The 19,071-nt window shown below is 35.8% G+C and overlaps 1 protein-coding gene across 1 annotated transcript in view; it reads right to left on the reverse strand.

Annotated features, from left to right (window-relative positions):
- tbck (TBC1 domain containing kinase) overlaps positions 1 to 19,071 on the reverse strand; it is a 99,285-nt gene that overhangs the window by 40,291 nt on the left and 39,923 nt on the right. The window contains exons 21-22 of the mRNA XM_056456576.1: positions 11,510 to 11,546; positions 10,033 to 10,194 (exon numbers count right to left, since the gene is read on the reverse strand). Of these exons, the coding sequence (XP_056312551.1) occupies positions 10,033 to 10,194; positions 11,510 to 11,546 (199 nt within the window). The remainder of the gene's footprint in view (positions 1 to 10,032; positions 10,195 to 11,509; positions 11,547 to 19,071) is intronic.

Genomic DNA, 19,071 nt, shown 5'->3' on the forward strand with positions numbered 1-19,071 from the left:
ATAAAAAGGATGCGCTTGGCTTAAGAACAGCGGGACTATGATGCATATGCACTACTGATACTGATGTTACTCTTATCATACATTTTTCAGTTAAGTTATTCCCCACACAGCAAGGTCTGTGGTACAGCAGTAAAAATAAATATCATTGACTCATGAACCTTTTCAATGAATGTTGGCTGGAATTCTAAACAAATCAAATATGGAGCAACAAGTGCTTCTGATTACCACTGGTGTGCAGGATTGGGAATAGTTAAGAAGACCACGTTTTTTTTTTTAAATATCCTCACAATCCCGTTCTGCTTTAAATCTACTGATTCCAATAGGTTTAGAGATTGGGTTAAAAAAAAATGCACTTAAACCAGTAAAATGATAAATTCAACATCTGTGCGTGCTTGAGTCCGTAGGTGCTTGACTGCAGAGAATCGAGAGGAAGCTGGTAAGCAGCAAAATATTTTACCTATAAAAGGAGTTTTTTCCCTCTGACTTTCATGTGGCTTGCCAGCAAAAAGAACAGAACTATGAAATCCCTAAATCTCGGCGCTATCGACCCTGCGCCCTGTTTGGATACACCGGTCTCCTCCTTCCAATGGCTTTTAAATGTTTAATGTCACTCTCTCCTCTGCGACCAGGAAAGAGGCATTTTAAACGAGCGATTTGGAGACAAACGAAGCGAAACAATCTCAAGATGCGAGATAACAGCCCACATCATGGACGCCTGCCAAGAGGTTCAGTAACTGTAGAGGCAGACGCAAGGCAAATCAAGGTATTTGAGGCATGCACTGAGTGTGGCTGGACTATGGAGCTAGATCAGTCTCAAAAATAATACATTTGTAAAAATAAAACATACATGCACAGTACAATTCACATTTACAAAATCCAATTCGTAAATTCAAAACACAATTCATAAACGCACAAAACCAATTTGTAAATGCATAAATATTTCCCCAAATTAATTGGATGTGTGCATTTAAGAATTGTATGTTGAATTCACAAATTGTGTTTTTAATTTACGAATTGGATTTGCATATTTACGACTTGTGTTTTAAATTTACAAATTGTGTTTTGTGTGTTTATAAATTGTGTTTTGAGTTTATAAATTGGATTTGCAAATTTACGAATTGTGTTTTGAATTTACGAACTGTGTTTTGTATATTTATAAACTGTGTTATTAATTAACGAATAGGATGTGTATTTACGAATTGGGTTTTGAGCTTACGAATTGTTTTGTGTGTTTATATATTGTTTTGAAATTACAAATCGCATTTGCGTATTTACGAATTGTGTTTTGAATTTACGAATTGGATTTGCGTATTTACGAATTGTGTTTTAAATTTACGAATTGTGTTTTGTGTGTTTATAAATTGTGTTTTGAGTTTATGAATTGTGTATTGTGTCTTTATGAATTGTGTTTTGAATTTACAAACTGTGTTTTATGTCTTTATAAACGGTGTTATGAATTTACAAATTGGATTTGCGTATTTACGAATTGTGTTTTGAATATACGAATTGGATTTACGTATTTATGAATTGTGTTTTGAATTTACGAATTGGATTTGCAAATTTACGAATTTACGAACTGTGTATTGTATATTTATAAACTGTGTTATTAATTTCCGAATATGATGTGTATTTACGAAATGGGTTTTGAGTTTACGAATTGTTTTGTGTGTTTATATATTGTTTTGAATTTACAAATCGGATTTGCGTATTTACAAATTGTGCTTTGAATTTATGAATTGCATTTGCGTATTTATGGATTGTCTTTTGAATTTACGAATTGGATTTGCGTATTTACGAATTGTGTTTGAAGTTTACGAATTGTGTTTTGTGTGCTTATACATAAATTATGTTTTGAATTTACAAACTGTGCTTGCATGTTTATAAATTGTGTTTTGAATTTATGAATTGTGATTTGTATGTTTATAAATTGGATTTGCGAATTTACAAATTGTGTTTTGAATTTACGAATTGTGTTTTGTGCATTTATAAACTGTGTTATTAATATACGAATAGGATGTGTATTTATGAATTGTGTTTTGAGTTTACGAATTGTTTTCTGTGTTTATATATTGTTTTGAATTTACAAATCGGATTTGCGTATTTACGAATTGTGTTTTGAATTTACAACATGGATTTGTGGGCAGCACGGTGGAGCAGTGGGTAGCGCTGTCACCTCACAGCGAGAAGGTCGCTGGTTTGAGTCCTGGCTGGGCCATTTGACATTTCTGTGTGGAGTTTGCATGTTCTCCCCATGTTTGCATGGGTTTCCTCCGGGTGCTCAAGCAAGTCCAAAGACATGCACTAAGCTAAGCTAAATTGTGCGTAGTGTATGTGTGTGTGAATGAAAGTGTATGGGTGTTTCCCAGTTATGGGTTGCAGCTGGAAGGGCATCCGCTGCGTAAAACATATGCTGGATAAGTTGGCGATTCATTCTGTTGTGGTGACCCCTGACTAATAAAGGGAATAAGCTGAAAAGAAAATGAATGAATGAGATTGGATTTGTGTATTTATGAACTGTGTTTTGAATTTACGAATTATGTTTTGTGTATATATACATTGTGTTTTTTATTTGTGTACTTAGGAATTGTGTTTTGAGTATGTGAATTGTGTATGAATTTTATTTTGTAAATGCATTCTTTTTGAGACTGATCTGGCTCCACACTGACAGCATGCGGTGAAAGAAATGACAGCCGTGACCTTCTCGAACATAAGTGTCTGCTCGCTCATCCACGTTCGCCAGGAACTACCGCCCCACGCCGTGTTAATTACACTGCTGTCACAATTACAGACAGAAAAGAGAAGGGATGCCAATCCCTGGAGACCTCCGTTCAACCTGCGAATAAAAAACCCCATCCTCTGCTTCAAAAGCAAAACTTTCAAAGGAGTTTAATTCTCTGAGTGCTTGAGTGTTTGTGGATTTTTCACAGCATAATGCTACTAGTCAGTAAGCTGACAAAAACGCTGCTTTGAAACAAATTCCCTGTTTTGTGAATACAGATGCTCTGCATATGCCTTTAAAAAACAAACAAAAAAAAAACGCAGGCAACATTTTCTCACTTCCCCGGAGAGAAATAATATGACATGTTTGTAAATAATTCTCTCTAAGTTTTTCTCTGATGGATAAAATCCAACCTAGGAAACTAGCTGAGCTTTGTAAAAGTACTGCAGGAGTACCATGGTACAGTCACCGTAGTTGGTAAAACAATGGTGCTTCAACATGACACTGTATTATGCGATTCTTTTTCTGCAGCGAATGGGAGATTGACATGCGCAGTACCAATGACTCATTCTGTTTAATGTTGACCTTGTGTCTGAGCTGTTGAATGCAAAACCGAACATTAAAATGTATTGACCTGATAATGAAAACTGGCACAGATATGGACTCTAGAATTCAAAAAATATATCACAGCATACTAAGCCTGAAATCAAAGGTTATACCATGATACTGTACTATATCTGTCCAAATATGTTGATATTACATCTAAAAAATTATGGCATTTATTAATAAAGAGCTGCCTATTGCATTACAAATCACAGGAAAGGGCAAATTCTTTAGCAGGATAGCGCTCCTTCTCATACTTCAACCTCTACATTAAAGTTCCTGAAAGCAAAGAAGGATTGGCCAGCCCAGTCACCAGACACGAACATTCTTGAGCATGTCTGGGGTAAAATGGAGGAGGCATTGAAGATGAATTTAAAGTATCTAGATGAACTAAAGTTATTTGAGTCAGTGCAGAGATGTATGGATGCAGTCGGCCAAGCTCATGGGAGTCATACACAATATTAACTCTTTTTCCACTGCACCATGACTTTATATTTTATACTGTACATTATTTCTGTTCAGTGACAAGACTTTTGTCTAAGCAAAGTCAGACCTTACTGTCCTAATTAAATCATTAAAAATCAAAGCATGATCATATTTTATTTTGGTAAAATAAGCATAATCTAAAGGCCTTTGCCTTTTATATAAGCCACTTCTGATAGCAAAAAAAACAAAATCTTTGATCCGTTTAGGGGAAGTGACAAACTGTAAGCTTTGGGTGTTTATATCAAATTCATATCTTCCAAAGATGAATTTTGTCACTGTTTTGGAGCACACTATCCTTAAAACTAGCATACATATAATTTCACGATACCTTTAAAGCACTGTGAGTTAGCAAGAACTAATGAACAGCTTTATTTTTATTAACTAGCATTAATAAAGATGAATATGAGTTTAGTAAATACTGTTAGTAAATACAATAACTAATGGATCATTATTTTAAAGCGTTACGCCAATTCTTCAACATTCCTACAGAAATATCCTCATTTCAAAGGTCAACAGCATGACGCTTAATGTCAGACTGCAGATACTTATAGAGCCCAGTAGATTACCGTGATGTAACACTGACTAACAGGTTTTGGCATGGTCTGACAGCTGCAAAACAGCACTACTAGTTAATCTGGCTGCAGGAAGTGATCAAACTCATGGTTCTTCTGCTGCCAACCAGTAACTGATGGAGGAACGTCCTGTAACATTTCTGAAGCTATTTCCAGTCTTGTCAGTGACAGATGCTTATTAGCCACTTGTAGTCAGATCCTCTTTTTGTCAAAATGTGATTTGTGCTTGGCTTCCAGCTGGATCTTTGTCTCCTGACAGGACGGAGTAATGGTGTGTCTCGCGGGCTGCTGTGTCTATGGCACATTTCTCTGTGATTACTGGTGCGATGCTTTTTTTTGCTGATGTTAAAGCTGATTTGGTTAAAATTCATCCGCCTGACAGAATCAAGTATCTTGTAAAATTACACATCTCTCAATGACAACACTTGACTCGGCAAACTGAATTTTACAAATTACAAGCAGTTGCAATAAGAAGTGTTTATGTTTCATATTTATCTTCCTACACACAAAATAAATAAATAATTTCTGGCTAGAGAAACAGCTTACTGAGCAAAAAAAATCCCTGAAACACACCAGAGTTTGAGCTGAGATATACACTACCTGACAAAAGTCTTGTTGTTGATCCCAGCTGTAAGAGCAACAAATAATAACTTCTAGTTGATCATTTGGAAAAGTGGCGATTTTTTCTATGATTCATCTGTTGAACTGCATCCCAATCATCACAAACACTGCTGAAGACCTATTGGAACCCACATGGACCCAAGATTCTTACAGAAATCAGTCAAGTTTAACGAAGGAAAAATGGTTTGGGGTTACATTCAGTAAGGGGGCGTGCGAAAGATCTGCAGAGTGGATGGCAACATCAACAGCCTGAAGTATCAAGACTTTTGTGCTGCCCATTACATTACAAACCACAGGATTCTTCAGCAGGATAGCGCTGCTTCTCATACTTCAGCCTCCACATCAAAGTTCCTGAAAGCAAAGAAGGTCAAGGTGCTCTAGGATTGGCCAGGCCAGTCACCAGACATGAACATTATTGAGCATGACTGGGGTAAGATAAAGGAGGAGGCATGAAAGATGAATCTAAAGAATCTTGATGAACTCTGGGAGTCCTGCAAGAACGCTTTCTTTGCCATTCCAGATGACTTTATTAATAAGTGATTTGAGTCATTGCAGAGATGTATGGATGCAGTCCTCCAAGCTCATGGGAGTCATACACAATATTCATTATTTTTCCACTGCACCATGACTTTATATTAATTTTAATATGCACCATGACATATTTAATTTTGGTAAAATGAGCATAATCTAGAGGCCTTTGCCTTTCATATAAGCCACTTCTGATAGCAAATGATCAACTAGAAGTCAAGTTAATATTGTTGTTCCTGAAACTTGGATAGACGACAAGACTTGGGTCAGGTAGTGTATTTCCGCTTATATTTTTGAATTCAAGAATGAGCTGGTCATGTGATCTCAAGATATTAGCCAACCACTGACACCGCTGATTTGAAAAATTATAATTGTTTTTAGTAGTTTTATGCTATTATTAAATGTTTGCTTTTATTTTTTAGATTTTTATTTTTATTTCAGATTAGAGGTTAGGGTTAGGGTTAGGTTTTAAGGTTAGGTCTATTAGATATTTCACTCATTCATTCATTTTCTTTTCAGCTTAGTCCCTTTATTAAACTGGGGTCACCACAGTGGAATGAACCGACAACATTTCCAGCAAATGTTTTATGCAGCGGATGCCCTTCCAGCTGCAACCTATCACTGGGAAACATCCATACACACTCATTCACACACATACACTACAGACAATTTAGCTTAACCAATTCACCAATAGAGCATGTCTTTGGATTTTTGGGGGAAACCGGAGCACTCGGAGGAAACCCACGCGAACACAAGGAGAACATGTAAACTCCACACAGAAATGCCAACTGACCCAGCCAAGGCTCGAACCAGCAACCTTCTTGCTGTGAGGCTATTGTGCTACCCACTGCACCACCGTGACGCGTATTAGATATTTGTTTTTAATAAATTCAATTTAGCTAATTAAAATTTTTATTTTTAGTTTTAGTATTTTCAGAGGTGTACTGACGTATTGGCCAATAATAGAAGCCATATTCTGGCAGATTGTTTAAAAAAAGCCAATGATCTTCAGAACCAATTATATCCCGTCAAATCAAAAAAGGATGGAAAAAGCATCAAATTCATGATGTTAAAAATGTCTCTTGTATGGGATTTATCTAAACTGGCTGTTGATGATGAGGACGATGATGGTGAAAACTACAATTTGAGGTTGAATTTAAGACAACTTACTTGATTATGCGCTATAAATGGGATTTCAGTCAATGCTAATAATAATAATATTCAAAGTAAAACAAAATCCACAGAATCTGCAGAATTTAGTTGAAAGCGCAAATATGGGCGTACTCACACTACGTACAGTTGCCTTGAACCATGCCGAAGCACGCTTGTCCCCCCTCCCCTCTTTCCCGACGGCCTGCACTCACATTGCATTCGAGCCTGAGCATGCTTACGTCATCGATGACGCGCTGTACAGTTTAACAGAAGAGAAGCGCTCTTTCTTTAGTCATATCATTTTAGTCGTTTGATATGCAGTGACACACAGTCAAATATTTCGCCGAACAGATCACCCACTTTTGACGCTCATAAACAATCATAAAAGTCCTCGTGCTGCACGTATTAGGAGGTTTGCTGAAGGTGCAGCTGTCGTGCAGTGAGGGGTTTGCGTCTTTAATAAACAATGACAGTTCGCGTTCATTGAACAGTAAGAATGATAAATAAATCCATATGAAACAGTCCCTTAAAAAAGTTACGTCTCGCCTTCAGTTTCGGGTTCAGGCACGCTTTGCACTCACACTACAAACGTACCGCGCCAAAGCCCAAGTGAACCTCACACCTCTTCCAACCATGCCAGGGCCGGCTAACTGAACCGCGCCTGAGGCCGATTAAGAGAACTCGCACTACTCAAACGAACCGGGAAACTGGGCACGGTTCGGATAGCATAGTGTGAGTGCGCCCTATGAGTGTTTTTTCCATTTATGAATGAGAGCAGATACTCTAAAAATATGGTAAAAATGTTATAAAAATGTTTTTGTTGTTGTATTTGCAGTGAAATAATTATCATTCTCATAAACCATGCATCAGCTATCTGCTTTCAGTCATCAACAATGTTTATTTATGTACAAAACTGGACTCAATGTAGCTGAGAGAGTAATATAAGTGCTTTTTATATTTAAGAATGAGGCCAGATACTCTAAAAATATTAGTTTCGTTTTTTTTTTGGTTGATTTATTGTGAAATTAATTATCATTCTCATAAAACTATGCATCAGCTATCTGACATTTTTTGCACAATGTGTATTTCATGTAAAAAACTGTACTGGGATGGAAAAGCAATATGAGATGCATGCATATCTATGGCCAATTAAATATGAATAAGACATTTAAATCCTGCTTTCCTGTTCTTTTCTTTAAATCTTGTTTAAACATGCACACACAAAACACACACACACACCTCACTACCAAAACATCCTAGTGTTTTGACCCGAGAAGCACAGCAACAAGTTTGAGGAATTCTGCTTTCAACCACCGTAGCAGCAGCAGCATATTTTCCACATTATTTTGGGAGGTAATCCCAGCATTGTGTGCTTGAGTGTACACACCATCAGCGCTCCTGCAGCGCTCAATGCTCTCAGCTAATTCCCTCACATTAGCCTCAATCATCGTCCATCACTTCAGCCACGCCGCGCGGGCTCTGTGTTGACAGCGACCTCAGGGATTCACGGAGAGCAGATGCCAGAGGAAGAGCAGAGGCGTCCCCAAACCTGGAGAGCCACCCGTCAGGCCAGAATACCACACGCAAAAAACCACAAACTTATCCTGAGCTCATCGCAAACAAGTCTCAACTGAGGCTTATGAGGCGTCCAGAGGCTTATGGGAATAAAGCGCATTGTTTGACAGCGGTGTGCGCAACCACAAGAGTGTGCATCATTTTGCTGTCGCCATGGTTGGAATAATAGCAGACATTTCACCCTGCAAAAATGCATTTTGTAGCTTAATTTCTTATTCAATCATTTACATTATCAACATACAAAACTACTAGCCTTCCTGTGAAATGTGAATTCTTTTAAATATAACCAGCGTTGCTTAATGGTGAGATTTTTTTCAACCTATTTTTAATCATAATAGTTTTAATACTAATTTATTTTGCTAAAGTCTTTCTTAAAGGGGCTAATAATATTGATAGGGATGCATCGATATGGATTTTTTGGCCGATATCGATAACTGATAACTCTTAAGATTTGGAGGCCGATAGCCGATATATTATAGCCGATAATTATAAATATATCCAAATGTTCTATACAGTAAACAACTGACTTAATTTTAAAAACTTCAATAAAGTTTGAACTGATCTTATGAACTGAATAGCCTCTTTCTCAATGTGAAAAAAGCTATAATTTCAAAATGGCAAGGTTATTATATAGATATATTCACAATTTCATATAAATCAGCATGCCAAAAATAAACTATTTTCTTTTCTTCGCATAGCAAATTAACATGTAACTTGACTGTTGCATCAAAATAATAGGTTAAAAAACAAAATGAGATTTAATTAACAAAGTTAGATAAATAAATTTTAAATAAAATGAAAGAACTAAGAACTGAAACCAGCTCAAATGTTCTTGAATAAAACGTGTTACAGTATAAAAATATATAATGTCCGAAAAAGTGTTTTGAGATTGACTTAAAGATATCGGTCTAATTTTGACATCGGACCGATAACGATATGGTCACCGATATATCATGCATCCCTAAATATTGACCCTAAAATTACATAGAAAATTACAACCCACCAAACTGACTGACAGGCAAATATTAACCTATAGAAACAATACTTTCTCCGTAGTAACACATTTAAAACTATCCACAGAACAAGATTGGCAAAGAAACTGGAATTAAAGCTGGAATTAAAAGATGTGTGGGACTCATTGTTTCAGAAAGGCTTGAATAAACTCCACTACAAATACATTAAATAAACGTACATGGTGTTTTTGACTAATAAACTGGATCTCTGCTTTATCCATGTGGTCACTGACTGCTGTCTATCTGATGTAACGCAGGAACGTGGGAACAGTGGGCGGGGATAAACAGCTCATTTGCATTTAAAGGCACAGGCTACAAAAAAACAGATTTGAGTCCAAATTGAGCATATTCTGTATAGTATAATAAATAATCTGATGAGTATTTTAGCTGAAACTTTACAGACACATTCTGGAGACACCAAAGACTTATCTTCCACCTTGTAAAAGAGGTCAAATAGGAGCCCTTTAAAAAAAAATTATAAAATCTCAATGCACTATGTAGAAATATTCATTTGCAATGCAAATTCATGCACACTTAACTGCAAAACAATTTTTTTCACAATCTGTTACACTATCATATTGAATTCTCAACAACTTGCCCCTTATGAATGAGGGTTAACTAAACTCCATTCGCAACAGTTTGTTGGGTCAGAGATGCTCATGACAACCATTTCTGTAACTAGAAACCTTAAGACTTGCCAGGGGGGAAAAAAAATAGCATACTGAGATGAAAATGTGTGAAAGTGCATGTTTGCGACTCTTACCAGGCAGGTCAGAGAAGAGCAGTATGCATTCATTGAAGCCGTTGGCAAGCAGACGGTCTCTCAGCTGCTGTAAGATAGCTACACCGATGCAGAACGGGAACGAGGAGTTTCCCAAAAGCAGAGTATCCCACAGGTGGAAGATCTTGTGCAGTGGAAACACGTCTGCCAAGGAAATGAGACAAGAAATGACTTCCTGAGGGTCCAGTTTGAGCCTTTGCACTGCAACAGCTGCACATGAATAGGCATTCTGCATCCAAACTGTTGATATATTGAGCATTGCTAAATTCTAGAACTGGAAACATCCATGTTTACAGGCAGCGAAAGACTATTTTAATGACATTATTAAAAATAATAACAATATGTGTGTATTTTTAAAAATATAGTAATGGATTGCTTAATGTCAATAACAACAGCAACAATAATAATAGCAGCAATATTATTAATAAAAATATCATTTTTACACCTTTTTTCAATTTGATACTTTCATATTGAGTATCCTTAAATATCTGTAATAATTAAAAAAATTATAATTAATGACCTATTAATTAAAAAAATAAATAACATTATTATTATTACTATTTGAAAAGCCATTGCTTTTTATTAAGAATAATAAAAATTTTTTATTGTTGTTGTTGTTGTTGTTATTGCTCTTACTACTGGGCAGGTTTACCACAAAATAAAATACGAAAATAAAGTATGTTAATGCAGAATTAGTCTATCAAGGCTTATTATTTTGGAAATGCTGGTGTCTAAATGTTATTCATGTCAGAAAATAAATAAATAAATAAATAAATATAAATATGAATATATATTCAATCCATTGTTAGTTAGTTATAGTTAGATTTTTCTTTATTAATCCCAAAGGAAATTCAGTATTAGTATTAGCAAAAAATATAAATACAAATAATAATAATAATAATGATGTTTTAAAATATATTATTATTATTATTATTATTATTATTATTATTATTATGTGTACCGCAATACTGCACCATGACAGTATTTTTATTTTATTAATTTTTTTCAGTCCTTTCTATTTATTATTAAATAAATCTTATTATTTATTATTGTTTCATTCTCATGCATTTATCAACATCAAACAATGCAATGAGAACATTTAATTAAGAATTAGTCCAACAAGGCTTATTATTTTAAAAATGCCAGTTAATGTTATTTACTTCAGAAAAACTAACAAACAAACAAATAAATAAATAAAACATTATGTACTGTCACCATGGCAAAGATAAAAGACATCAGTTATTAGTAATTAGTTAGTGAGTTAGTCAGTTAGTTAGTTAGTCAGTTAGTTAGTTTAATCCCAAAGGGCATTTGGTCTTATTATGATTAGCAAAAATATTAATAATACTAACAAAACAAATACTAATATTACTTAAAAAATAAACTAGAATAAAAAAGGAAAGTAATATTATCCTCAACATCATCCAGAGATCTACAGTCAGCACGACTCATTACTTACGTGTGAACATTGTAAGGAACCATGGGATCGCGTACAGCTGAAAGAAAAAGAGACAAAGAACATTCACTGTCGCGCACAAAAAAGCCATTTCTCCATGAGCAACAATGTGATTAATACATGAATAAACAGCACGGGCTCTTTCATAATTCCCAATAAAGCAGCTCAGTGATTGTTCAATTCATCTGAGGGAAGCGTACTTGTGATTCAGGCGTGTGTGTGTGTGTGAGACGTGTGTGGGAGTGTAATGAACGTCTCCTTGCAGCACCTGTTCCAACACTCCTCTTTCCCCACACAGTTCTGCTCAGCTGGGATGTATAATCCATTTTTGGCCGCTTGATTGGTGGTTTGGCCTCTGAGGGCTTTCTTGGGCAGAAATGAGAGGACAGGCTTGGGTCTCTCCTGCTCAGGGGTGCATTTCCCAAAAACCATTAGTAGCCAACTAAGGTCGCAAGTTCTGTAGTTACAATTATAGCTCAGCGATTAGGTGTTTCACGTTCCGTCGTTCCAATGTACATTCGGAAACTGTGTCACAAACCTGCACGGTTGCAGCTACTCCTCTACAGTTGTAGTTAGAAGCTTGCGAAAACTGTAGGATATTAAAATATATAGGATTTATAAATGTACAATGTAAAAAATGCTGGATTATTGGGCAAGTAATATTCAGAAAGTAATATGCTGGTTATCTAGTGTGGATCCCTAAAATACCCCTTTGTGGATACAAGGGGAAGAATCTTGCTCTAAATTCAAACTTAGTTCCCTGGTTTGTTCTTCAATCTCTCTAAATAACTATATCTCCTCCCCTAATCCTGTATTGACTCACACCTTTAAAATTTGGGCCCAATTTAGAAGACATTTTGGTGTACAGTCAGCTTTCATTATGGGTCCTGTTGTTTATTCCCACCATCTTACATGGACTCTACTTTTGTGTATGGGAGGAAAGGGGAATTAGCTTTTAAAAAGATTTATACTTAAAGGGCACGTATGATGAAAATCAGCTTTTGTAAGCTGTTTGGACAGACCTGTGTGTTGGTATAGTGTGTCCACAGTCATATTAGGGCGATGTAAAGACAATAAGTCTATTTTTTTATTTCCTGACCTTAAAATAGGATCCATATCCCTCCCATTTTGAGGCCCAACGCAACGTGATGTTGCAGTGCTGTTTCCCCGCCCACTGAATTGATTGATAACCACGTATTAACATGTCTCTGTAGTAACATAATCATATTAACAAGACAGGACATGCGCAAAGCAACTGGGATTAAAAGATCTGTTCAGCGCTCTGTGATCATCAATCATCATAAAATGTGATCAAGAATGAGTTTTACAAGTTTAAAACATTTTTAAAACAGTGCATGTTTGTAATAAAGTAAACGTGGTAAAATCGCTGTAATTCATCACCACAGCCGCATGTCTTTACAATAATAAAAGAAGACGCTTCAATCCCGGTTTGTGGACGTTAAATCAGGTTTATTTTGTACATTAACATAACAGATATCCATATACCAGTGGATATTAATCTGTCTCCTGTCACATTTGCATGCCAAAAATTTGCATGCGCGTGAACTTTGTAACGACATTGTGTGTGACTTATCGTTGCAGAAAGGCTTGAATTAACCCCACAACAAATACATCAAACAATCATTGGGAAAGTTCTCACTGTAGTATTTCTCACAAATGTGAGATCTGCTTCCTTCACGTCTGTCACTCTGCTGCTTGTTTATCTGACGCAGCCGAGGCAGAGATTGACATACATTCTTACAGGCATGTGGGAACAGTGGGCGGGGAGAACGAGCATTAAAGGCACAGGCCACAAAAACAGCTACATTGTGTTCAGAGCAGAAAATTCCAATATTCTGTAAAGTATGATAAATAATCTGATGGGTGTTTTGAGCTGAAACTTCACAGACACATTCTGGAGACACAAAAGACTTCTCTTAAATCTTGAAAAAGGGGTAAAGTAGGTGCCCTTTAAATAATACTTTCTGCTCTTTTGAAGAGCTTGTACGTCGCGTTGCATTACCTAGATCTCAACTTTTTAGATATCTGCAGATTAGGAGTCTCTTCAAGAAGGTATTTGTTTCCTTCCCAGAAATACCCCCTACATCGCCCATAAAGAATTTGCTTGAATTGAACGCGCAAGGCAGGGCACATTTCAAGTATATTTTCAGTTATTACATCTTTAAATCCACAGAACTTGGAGTTTATTCGTGAAGCATGGCAAAGTGATTTGAGCACAGAATTTTCAGATCTAGAACGGGCGGATGCTTTGACTCAGATGCATTCATCCTCACTCTGTGCTAGACATGTGTTTGTTCAATATAACGTTCTCCATAGGATACATTTTACTAAATCTAAATTTTTTAAAATGTAGCCAAATGTTAGCACTGCACGTGGTGGGTGCTCACAATCACCTGCTACCACTACTCATATGTTCTGGTTATGTCCCAAGCTTTTGAAACATACAAACAGATATATAGCACCCCATTAATTATTTTGTTCTTTACAGTAGAATGTGCTATCAACAAAATAACACAAAATTTATCTATAGAAAAGACATTTATTAACCGTTGGAGGTCTGGATTTGAAGTCATGCTTAAAATTAAAGTGGAAAAACACACTACAGGCTGATCCAACTTTTATGTAATGACCTTAAAACTAGTCAAAATGAGGCTCAGTAGTGTGTGTGGTCTCCATGTGCCTGTATGACCTCCCTCCCTGGGCATACTCCTGATGAGATGGCGGATGGTCTCCTGACGGATCTCCTCCCAGATCTTGACTAAAGCATCCGCCAAGTCCTGGACAGTCTGTGGTGCAACATGGCATTGGTGGATGGAGCGAGACATGATGTCCCAAATGTGCTCAATTGAATTCAGGTCTGGGGAACGGGCGGGCCAGTCCATTAAATCAATACCTTCATCTTGCAGGAACTGCTGACACACTCCAGCCACGTGAGGTCTAGCATTGTCATGCATTAGGAGGAACCCAGGGCCAATCGCACTAGCATATGGTCTCACAAGAGGTCTGAGGATCTAATTTCGGTACCTAATGGCAGTCAGGCTACCTGTACATGTAATCTGTGCTGTAGTTTATTATGTTTAGAAATGTGATGGAAAAAAAATCTTCTTTCTGTTTTACAGATATTGAGAAAATAAATATACAAGGAGGCTAATAATTCCGGAGGGCTAATAATTCTGACTTTAACTGTATAAGGATATATCAGGTCTTATTCACACCAGGACTGCATACATTTGATGAAAAACAGAGCAAAAAGTAGGACTTCTCCCAAAAAGTGGACCAGAAGGGGCTTAAATGACAGGATCATATTCTAAGAATAAAGCATTCAAACTCTAGTAGTCTAGTCTGCTACTACACATTTTATTTTTTATTTTTCTATGATAAGCTATATTATTCATTTTGTTTGTGAACTCAAACTGAATTTTCATTGGATGTAGGATTTGAAGTCTTGTCCGTCAGCCTTCTTATGTTTTCAGTGATATTTCGCAAGCACAGCAAACTGCATTCTTTAAAAATAATATCAGAATTTAAAATAGCCGTTTTCTCTTTTGATTTTCAGCATCATTAATTCGGTCTTCAATGTCACACGATCATTTTAATATGCTATTTTAAATACATTTCTGATTAGTATAAACCGTTTTTCTGCTACACTAGTTTTTCTGCTTTTTTTAAAGGATTTTTTGATGAAAAGTATATTTAGTTTTCATTTGAAATAGAATTATTATTACTTTTAATCAATTTGATGCTTCCTTGCTAAATAAAACTATTCATTTACTCAAATACATCATAACAAACATCACCCAATTTACATTTGCTATTTTAAATGGGAAATTCAACTGCTTTGAAAGCAAAGCCTTACGAAAAGCTGTTAGTTTTGGCAAAGAGCAGGCCTATTCAACATAATCTGAACACCAGTATGAAGCAGGACACAAAACTAGGTCACTTTGCTGTGAATTTTGGGCCCTATTCTGCCAAATATAATAGTGCTCATGCAGACCTTACTGAACTGAGTAAAATCCTGAACTCGCATCCGTCAAGACGTGTTCATGCCTCAAAGACAGCTTGATAATAACAGAGTGAAAAAAGGCCATTAATATTCCCTAAAGTATTAGGGAAATAAAAACTTTTTTAAATGATGTATTAAAAAAAAATAACAATAATCAAAATCAAATCATTTTTATTGTCACATTTGTGTTGTAGAATGATTAAGTTTATATTCTTTTGTTATATTATAAAGAAGTAATTAATGTATATATGTTGATATTGTAAATAATTGAAATAAAAATAATTTGAAACATCTCGCAACAGGCATAAAGATCCTAGAATAAAGCCAAGTTCACACCAATGAAGACAAATATGACTATAAACTAGTGTTGTCATACGATTAATCACATCCAAAATAATAGTTAATATTTATGTGTGTACACTCGCTGTGTATAAATAAGAAAAACCAACATAAAATACAAACAATTGTATTGTATTGTATTGGTTGGCTTGTGAGGGCAGGACGTGAGCCGCGTGAACCCGTTGGAGCGAGTGTTGAGTGTCGAGTGTCGAGTCCCGTGAAGTAGCTCTAGATGGAAACTGTTGTTTTATGTTTACCTTATAATTAAAGTTGTTGCACATCCGCCGGTTCCAGCCTCTGAATGACCGAGTTTGAGCTACTTGTACATTAAGATAGCAATCAAAAAAAAAAAAAAACACCAGCGAAGAAACTCGACACAGAGGAACATAAAAACCTACTGCCAGCTAGGTTTTGGAAGTGTTATTACAGAGCAACACAAACAGAATACAGAAGTATAAATGAAGGACTACACGCAAGACAGTCGCGGCCATGGGTCACGCCGATCACTTGACGCAGAAGTATAAACCAGCCTTTAGCCACTAAATCAAAAGGTTACAAATTGTTGTGAGATTGTGTAGGAAAAAACATATGGCTATCTTTTTTAAGCCTATTCTAAGCTCTTTACACAACTAGCCCCTGATGCGATTGTTAACAAGGCCCACTTTTGTTGCAGATAAAGAAATGAATCGCTATGAACACGGACAAGGTGACATTGGGATTGTGCTGACATGAAAAACGCTTCCAGATCAAATGCATAGGGAATGGTGGCAGGGTTAAACGAATATAATGGTCTTCTCAGAGACTCCAGCTTGGCAGTGGTTTCATCTTCTCGTGACTTTTCTTTTTGCTTCTTGCTTCTTTTCGCACCACAACAGCAGCTGTCGAGAGGCCGAACAGAACGGTTCACTCCCCGGGCATCAAAGAGCAATTCGGTCTAGATTCCTTCAACTCATCTTTTATTTGGATCCTCAATTGCAGGATTTCAGTGTGGAGGTCACCTATCTATCCGTCAGTGTAGAAAGACATCAAGCCAGCATTTTAAAAAATAAAGAAGGGGCATGGTGTGTGTGTGTGTGTGTGTGTGTGTTTGCTAAAAGCTTGGCCAGTGCTCAAATCTCAGGGTCAACGGTGTGTGTGTGTGTGTGTGTGTGTGTGTGTGTGTGTGTGTGTGTGTGTCCTGTCAATGGATCTGATGTGTGACAGGATGAGAATGCAAACATCTCTTCAATTACTCTAGGGAGGATCTGCTGTCAATTAAATACATATTCATAGGCGTTCCATCTTTAAAAATCCTGTGTAAGAGAACAGTGTGAATACTAATAGACAAACCTGAGCATACTGTATATATTTAAGGGTACATATATCAAAGTTACTTAATGTAATTGGAGGTAAACAAACTACTGTAAATTGAAACTAGAACAAAGCTAATAATTAATTTTAATTATCTCTTATAAATATTAATTTGTAATAACTATTATCAAATTTAAATATAATCATGATACATATACTAAATTATACAATATATTAAAATATATCTAGATTAATTGTTAATGATTAAGTGTATTACTAATATTAAATTAGTAAATTAATATACTGTATACTTATTTTTCAATGGATGGTAATAACTGAATAAAATAATAGTGTATTATTGTTGTACAGAAAATATAGGATTTATTATAATATTATCATAAACTACTTTAAATAATTATTGCATTTTATTATTATTATTATTATTATAAATTAAAATGGCATTATATTATTTTATATTACACTTCCTGACAAAAGTCTTGTCGCCTATCCAAGTTTTAGAAACACCAAATAATAACTTAACATTTAGTTGATTATTTGGTATCAGAAGTGGCTTATATGAAAGGCCTCAAGATTACGCTTATTTTACCTTAATAAAATATGATCATGCATTGATTTTCATTATTTAATTAGGACAGTAAGGTCTGACTTTGCTTAGACTAAAGTCTTGTCACTTAACAGAAATAATGTACAGTATAGAATATAAAGTTATGGTGCAGTGGAAAAAGAATTACTATTGTGTATGACTCCCATGAGCTTGAACGACTGCATCCATACATCTCTGCAACGACTTAAATAACTTAATAAAGTCATCTGGAATGGCAAAGAAAGTGTTCTTGCAGGACTCCCAGAGTTCATCAAGATTCTTTGGATTTATCTTCAATGCATCTTCTGTCATCTTACCATTACATTCTCAATAATATTTCTGGTGACTGGGCTGGCCAATCTTGGAGCACCTTGATCTTTTTTGCTTTCAGGAACTTTGATGATGAGGCTGAAGTATGAGAAGGAGTGCTATCCTGCTGAAGAATTTCCCCTCTCCTGTGGTTTGTAATGTAATGGCCTGCTCAAGTGTCTTGATACCTCAGGCTGTTGATATTGCCATCCACTCTACAGATCTCTCGCACGCCCCCATACTGAATGTAACCTCAAACCATGATTTTTCCTTCACCAAACTTGACTGATTTCTCTAAGAATCTAGGGTCCATGCGGGTTCCAATAGGTATTCTGCAGTAATTGTGATGATTGTGATGCAGTTCAACAGATGATTCATGGGAAAAATCTACCTTCTGCCATTATTTGTTGCTCTAACTGAGATCGATGACAAGACTTTTGTCCGGTAGTGTATATTATATTATACTTATTTTTTGGTTTATTATAATTCTTCCTTACAAAGACTGAGAAAACACATTAACTTAATTTTTTTTACACATCCAGTCAAATATGTTAGATTTATGGTAGATTCGTGGCTTAATTTCTCTAAAACGCGACAAAATTGTTCAGTCACAAGAGAAAACAGTTGTCACAAACCCATTTTAGGTCTTAACTCAATTTGGTTCAAACTAATAGGTAATGCACTTTGCCTTTGAACAGGAGAATTTTTCTAGATATTTGATTATAATAAATGTACCTCTATTATTATAAAATAGCAATCATTTACTAATAAATAATTTATAAACTGTAATATAATTATATTATATTAACTATACTAATAATATAGTTATTACTATTATAACAGCAATTAAAATAAACAATTGCATGATCATTATTATTATTATTATTATTCCCAATACTGGGTTGCAGCTGGAAGGGCGTCCGCTGCGTAAAACATATGCTGGAATAGTTGGTGGTTCAATCCACTATGGCGACCTCTGAAATAGAGACTAAGTCGAAG

Source organism: Danio aesculapii, chromosome 1 (assembly GCF_903798145.1).
Source record: "Danio aesculapii chromosome 1, fDanAes4.1, whole genome shotgun sequence".
Lineage (NCBI taxonomy): Eukaryota > Metazoa > Chordata > Actinopteri > Cypriniformes > Danionidae > Danio > Danio aesculapii.